This window comes from Chenopodium album, chromosome 16, assembly GCF_948465745.1.
Source record: "Chenopodium album chromosome 16, dcCheAlbu1.1, whole genome shotgun sequence".
NCBI classification, from domain to species: domain Eukaryota; kingdom Viridiplantae; phylum Streptophyta; class Magnoliopsida; order Caryophyllales; family Amaranthaceae; genus Chenopodium; species Chenopodium album.
The window spans coordinates 36,660,250-36,667,820 of NC_137849.1; the positions used below are offsets into that span (position 1 = coordinate 36,660,250).

General features: G+C 35.2%; 1 protein-coding gene across 1 annotated transcript; it reads right to left on the bottom strand.

The window, feature by feature from the left end:
• LOC145586430 (serine decarboxylase-like) lies at positions 1-6,193 on the bottom strand. The gene is made up of 6 exons (XM_081643271.1): positions 6,041-6,193; positions 5,518-5,903; positions 2,583-2,814; positions 2,302-2,495; positions 1,714-1,850; positions 1-912 (listed from the first exon to the last, which is right to left on the bottom strand). The coding sequence occupies exons 2-6, from the start codon at positions 5,840-5,842 to the stop codon at positions 346-348; spliced, it is 1,455 nt and encodes a 484-aa protein (XP_081499397.1). The 5' UTR covers positions 5,843-5,903; positions 6,041-6,193; the 3' UTR covers positions 1-345.
• Positions 6,194-7,571: the final 1,378 nt, after the last annotated feature.

A 7,571-nucleotide genomic window follows, 5' to 3' on the forward strand; every position in this document is an offset into this window, starting at 1 on the left:
TCACAAACTCTAGAATACACAGATAGATATCATATTAGATTACAACACTGCTACAATTACGCGGTGTGTAATTTTAGTACACGAAACAAGCTTACAATAGTATTACGTGGATTGAGTGGGCTTGCGCAATCCCCATCTTTAACAAACATCTCACTTCTTATTTATGCCACATGAAATTCTATCTATCACTATGTAGATTACTTCTCTTCAACCATGAAATGGAATACCCCGAGCATGAAAAAGAAATACAAACACCATTAATGGCAACAACAATGATACACTGCTGTAAGTAAATCTGAATGAAATACTTCGGTCCAGAAGAAAACTAGTCAAGCAAGCAAATTCTCACTCATGCATAGGGCAAGCGCAGTTCTCCTTGCCTAACTCGGATGCAAGACATGGAGGTTGGTTGCCCCCATCTTTGTACCAAGTTGAACGTTTCTCAACTAGCTCATCAAGGAAAGTATTGAGCTTATCTATTGTAACACTAGGCATCACAACCACATGAGCTATGCTTCCTTGGCAAGCCAGCTGCCAACGTCGGATAAACTCCTCATCGTGAGGACGCTCAAACACCACCGTGCTGCTTAGCTCATTGAGCATGGCACTAATTCCAGCATCTCTAAGCCGGTCTTTAAGGTAGTGGGCATTGCGGAGGCACTTTTGAACCTCTTTCTGGAAACCACGATATCCTTTTCTGTTCAAGGTACACCATAGAAATAGAGGAGCATGGCCGTTCCTGCTCCCCATGATTGTAGCATCCCTTGAAGCAAGATACTCCACGTTACTAGACAGAGTGTTGATGTGCTCCATCCTTGTAATCTGAACACCACAGGGCATTGGGCACCCTACAAATTTGTGGCCAGATACACTGACACTACCTATGGGCTTCTTGAATGTAACTTGAGGTGCCTGCATAGTGTAATACTCATGAGCAGTAGCACAAATTATGTAATAATAGTAGCTCAAAATATCAATAACTTGCACAATAGCTTGACACAACCTAGCATGCAAGAAAATTGGACAGTTCTCCAAAATACTTTGTATTAATGTAGCTGCTTTTGAGAGGAATAAAACTTGGGCTACAACTCAAAGTGTGATGGAAAATGAACAGTCCCAAGGGCCACAAAGATCAACAATGCAACACCCTGGTACGGACATGAACCTAAAAAGATGGAGCCACCAGCTTCTACCAATTAGGCCAACATCTTTACCAAGCAGCCAGCCATATCATAATGAGAACCCAGACCCATGACTTCGGGTGTGTTATGTTTGCTCAACTGATTTTAGCTTATTTCAGACAAAACAAGTTACTACGTATAAAAATTCAAACAATATAACTTCTAAGTCTAGACAAGTTCATATATTCGGATCAAGTGTAAGGAAAAATGTTCAAATAAAACAAGAATAGACAACATAAGTTTAGATAAGGGTTAATAGAACACATCCTACGTGTATATATGTCAAAGTAAGCTGAAGAGAACACACCCTTATTTACAAATGCAACCAGTAGTTTCACCAACACTTTGTCAACAGTAAAAAGGGGGAAAAAAACCAAGACAATACATGGTTGACACTTGACAGTACCATGTACCAAGTGTCTAAAAACTGAATGTTCATATGTCACCACTTTTTTGTGAGGTGGAAAAACGTCTTTTAAGATAGCTACTTTTTTTTCTTTAACAAATGGTAAAAATAAAGATAACTACTTACTCGAGTAACAAATGGTAACATAAGACCAAACAAGGCTCCATCACAGTGGATATAGAACCGATTGTGGGGGAAGCCACATTCTTCAAGAGTCTGTATCACCAGATCAAGATCATCAACAGCTCCTTTTACAGTAGTTCCTGCAATAAAAGCATTAGATTAGACACAGAAAGGTGTCAAACATGTTAAAAGATATCAAAGTTTTTTTTTTCCTTTCTTTTTGGGTGGGTGGGTGGGTGTGTGTAAAAAGTGTTTGATAAATATTTGATGGATATGTTATGTATTAAAATGGCTAATAAGGATATTGGAAAACTTATTCCTAGGAAAATTATCTAGAAATCTTGTTAAACATTTACAAAAAGCTCCTACAAACATCTTTTTCAAACTTATCCTTTTGGGCTCAAACCTCTCTCCTAATTTTCTCTCAACCAAACCCTCCTATTAAAGATTTGATATAATCAAACCTCTCTTTAATATCTATATTTGGCCCCATAAAAATTTAGACAGACAAAAAAATTATATAAAAAAAAAATAATAATCCTCCAAAACTAACATGTTCAAACTTTAAGGAGGAAAAGTAAAAGGATCTACCTATGTTGACATTGATGATGGCTGGTTTATCCTTGTTCTGGAGAAGCTTGGCTCTGAAATCATCACAATCAACTTCTCCGGAAGATGACGTCTCAATCTTAACGCAATCCATCCTATACATGCGTGCAGCTTTGAAGATTGAGTAGTGTGACTCTTTTGAGGCATATAAAATGCCATCAGGAAACACTTCTCTCCTGAAAATCCATAAACCAGCAGAGAGTTAGAAGACCATGTCCACCCTGATGTTCCATAATAGATTAATGGACATTAAGTATACTTACCCCACAAGGATGCCATGAAGGTTTCCTTCTGTCCCACAGTTTGTAATATATCCCCAGTACTGGTCCTTCTCAATCTCCCAAAGACGTGCAAACCAATCTAACACACCCACTTCAAATTGCCTGGAATGCACACCGTAGTTGCTCTCGATAAATGGATCACCAAGGTTGTTTATTGAAAAATGTTGCAATTGACTCAAAGCGCCATAGTCAAAGTCCAAATTGTAAGGATATCCTGCAACAAGGTGAAGCTTCCACATCACAACAGTGCATGCATACAATTAAAAGACGCCCAACAATATAAATAAAGTATTTCAATGTCAGTATTGGAAGCAAGGGCAGGCTGGGGCAAGGACACATACTATCCACCTCCATATAATTTTTTGTACTATAAAGTATCTAATCAGTTAATGCTGCCCACACATATTAAAGGAAAGCCTTAAGACTTTGTTGTAGAGCCATAACCAGAATTCTCGGTTTCATATATCTCAGACCACAAGTTCTTCAGGCAAAATCATGCTTTCTCCTTGATAGATAAATAATGTTAAGGATATCAAAAACATAATCATCTGGCATAGAATATGCTAAGAAGCAAACTCAGGAGAAAAAAGTGCAAAAGAAAGACTATCAGGAAATGTTTTATTCTTTTGCAGTTAACTTTTACAATTATCTTCTGTTTCATACGAAGTATACAGCTTTTCTTTTATTATAGTTTGTTCATACTTCAGTCAATATTCTGTTTAACTTTAGTTCTCATTTTCAACTTTCTTTTGCAGTTAGAATCCATATTGTGTTTGTAAAAAAAGTTTTAATTGTTTTAAAAGTATTTGCATCAAATCGAAGACTCGTGTATCTTCACCTTCTAATCGTAACACCAACAGTTTCCCACTCTTGGTTAGAAAAAATAAAAAAATTGAAAATTAAATAAATAAATACTGTGTAACAAATGCAAGCTAAATTCAGCCATCAATAAGGAGCGTAGAACATTGCAGCATATAGAACAATTACAACCTCAGTCAGTGTGCATGCAGGCCTGATATACGAAGGTAAAACTGTAAGAGGAACAAGATCCGCTTAAAATCTCAGCTTTCTAATACTTAAAACATGTCAGCGTTTCCATCTTCAGAAAAACATGTCTTTCTAGAAAAGAAGATTACAAACAAACACGATTTCTGCCACTCTCTAGAAGTTAAGATGACATGAAATAGCCCTCCATTAGATTGATCAATTAATATGGTAGGTAAACCCTGATTTCAGGCTACCCAAAAGTTAAGGAAAAAAAGACATCCACAAAATACGTATACTCCATTTATGTGATCTCAAATGATACTAATGGCATTTATTGTCCAAGGTTCAACAGGTAAACGATGTAGAATATTTAGAGGACACAACTATCTCCATCGTGATTGAGAAATCTAGCACAAAACAACCATGGAGTTGTGGATCATACTTCATAACTTACAGGAACCATACAATTTGGACAGCTCACTAGTTACTATTTCTCCAAATGTTCAATGATAAAGTGGTGGTCCCTATAAAAATTACAAACTTAATTTTTATTTTTTTCTTAAAGTAGGAAAATGACTACCACTAATGGAAAAGAGAAAAGAGAAAAGTGCAACAATTCCCCATGATTTCGATGATTTTGATCTTCAGAAGTCTAAAGAATCTTTCATTTTTAATATGAAAATAAGGCCTGTTTTGCAGAACTACATCAACATGCTGAACAACTTAGAAGCATGACACCAGAACTGATATCATATGATCTTTTAGTTGGCAGCTTGGCACCCTCTGGTATTGATCCCCTTGACCTTTCCCAGGTCACAAATTGTAAATTTCTCACCAAAGGATCTCTACAAAAGTTATTTCTTCCTATTATCTCATTATAAATTAATCAAGATCTTTTGATCAAAGAGGACAAAGACGCCCCATTAGGCGGCAAAGCCTGCAATAACACCCCCCTCCCCTCTTCTCCCCAATTACAAAACAAAAAAGAAAGAAAACATAATATTTATTATTCAAAAAAAAAAAAAAAACAAAAAAAACAAAAAAAAAACAGTAAAGAGCAAAAATCACCATATTCTACCACATATAACCAGCCTTTTCAAGTGTGCCAAAGACTTAATTCTAGACTTAATTCTAGACTTTCTAGTATTAAGTCTAAAAGTGTTATTAGCTTTTCATATTGCAAATAGAACTATCAGCTGAAATTTCACCAAAAAAAGGAAAAAAAAAATTGCTTTCTAAACTCACCATGACTCTGATGGCAGTCACAAAGAGCATTAACAGCAGTATAATTACTATAGTTGTAATTCATACGCTACAGAAAATACAGAAGTTCATTACTTGAACCACAAGTCACCTATCTGTCCAAATACTCATCACAAAGCTTATCTGATGCAAAAAATTCCAAATTTCCCCTTAATCTGATGACTTAACTTCATACTGGTAGCTCTTTTAAAAATAAACTAAATTGACACTAATCCACTAATCCCACTAAGGCTCAAAGCTTAAGGGGTATACCAAGTGCAAATTCATAATCAAACCGAAATCACTATACAATGAGATGATTAATATACAATTTACCTATATAAATAAACAGTAGTCATAATTAAATATACAACAGTAACATGTAAATCAAGAAAATTAACTGAATGGAGCTCCCAAAAGCTTGAAAAATTCAAATAAAACAAGAAAACAAAATCCAAGTTACAAATAAATAAACAGTCATCGTTATTAATACAAGTATACTATAGCAACAAATTAATCAAAAAAATTAACTGAATGGAGCTCCCAAAAGCTTTAAAAAATCAAATCAAACAAGAAAACAAAATATAAGTTACATATAAATAAACAACCATCATTAATAAATTAAATGGAGCTCCAAAAAGCTTGAAAAAATCAAATAAAACAAGAAAACAAAGGAAATGATGATTACCCAAATGATGTTTAGTCCTCTCAAGCAAACTTTGCCTGTATCTAGCCAAAACTCCAGCCATATACGCCTCCTTATCGCCGGTAACCCCGTCATTATCCTCGGGTTCGGTAATATCAAAGCAAGACGAGTGAATATTCCGACCCAAAACAATCTCTCTCTCACCATTTTCACCAGTCTTCATCTTCTTCACTGCCCCATTTTCGCCATTACAAACAACCGGCGGAATCGGCTCTACAACCACCGCCATCGGATCCAAATCCTTTCGGTTCAACAGATCAACAACATCATGGTTCAATTCTTGGGGTAATGTTGCTAGTCCCGCCATTTTTGAGTCAAAAATTGGGATTTTCAAAACCCTAATTTGTCGATTGAGCCTGAAATTAGGTCTGAAAGTTTCAACAAATTGAAGTCAGATTAAGTTCATTAAAATCAATAACAGTAACTTAAAATTAAAATTAACAAATTGGTGATAGTTTTAATTATTAATTGATTGATGATTAAGATTGTGGAAGTAAATGATGACCTGCGAAAATTGGGGAAAAGTTGATCCGAAATGACAGGAGAGAGAAAGAAGAGAGAGATTTCTGAAAATGTTTGGATCTAAAGAACGAGGTGAAGGTGAAGGTTAGCTTGGAGTTGTATATATATATATAGTGTGCGAGGACGAGTATCCGAGTATAACTGGTATCCCACTGTCTTATAGGAGTTGCGTATGTTACTTGTCCTTGTTGCATTTATCAGTTGCAATTTGCTGCATAAGTTATTACTCGGTACGCCGATAGGTCATTAAAAAGGGTACGCATTGAGGTGAGGCGTTATAAACTGACTCGATTTGACCTATTTAAAAATGATCTGATTTTGACGTTAATTTGTATGAGCACAATGATTTAATATAATTTCGGATAGAGTTAGATCCGTCTGAATAATCTAATTATCCGAATTGACACCTTTAGTAATGAAATTGTTATATACCCGATGTATGTAGAGTTATCAAATTGGACATGTAGTGTGGGTTTTGGATCGGTTACGAACGACTTGGGTTACAATCGGATAATGTCAGGTTGTTTTTTTTAATTTGGGTCAATTTGGATCCGTTCGAGACACTCTAATTTTGGATCATTCTAACAAGCTATACAGCTATGGATGGAATTCTAATCAAGGTAATGTTTACTACCTCCACTAATTATAAGTAACAATTTTGGTTATTATTTGTGAAATATAAAATATTTCAAAATTGCAAATAATAATTAACAGAGGTAGTATTTCAAAATATTTCCTTATTACCATGTAGTATTGGGTGTAGCTAATAGAAGTTTCACCTAGGTCGTGAATTTGATTCCTAACTGTTCTTGGGGGTGGAAATTCCCTTAGCCCCCCCATCCCAAGTCCTCAAGAGTCTAAAGTGTTGTTTGGTTCACTTGGAAATTAGAACTTCTGATAAATTGCAAATGTATGGGAATTAAATTCCTACAATCAAATTCATCAAAATTTCATAAAATTATTTGGTTAACAATAAGGAAAGTAACTTTTCATGAGAATTTCTACTTACCTAGGGGTGTTAAGTAAGTAAGTTCCTACATTTTGTGGGAAATCAAAATTCCTAGAAAGTTCCCCTTTTCCCATTTCACCAAATTGTTGTCAACCAAACTACACACTAAAATTGCAATTCTTAGGTAAACACAATCCATTTAGTAAACGGGAAGCGTTGGATCAACCCATTTAACACAAGTTGATTACTTTGATGTAAACTCGCTAATTTTGCATCAGGTTTGAATTGAGTTGTCAACTACTTTATTAATTGGGCCATCGTAATTTGATATGACAATTTAGAAAATACCTAGCTTATGTACTCTTGGCAAATTTGGTGAATGAATCATATTCGTGTTTAGTTTCTTAACAATCTCAAGTTGTTCGAATTGAGTTTATAATGCTGGGTTATTTTTTTCTTAACGATTTCAGATCGGCTTGACTCATACTCATGAGTCATGTTGTTTCATGCCATATTCATGTTTTACCTAGTAACTTTAGTTCGCGAGCTCATGTCAGATTATAAA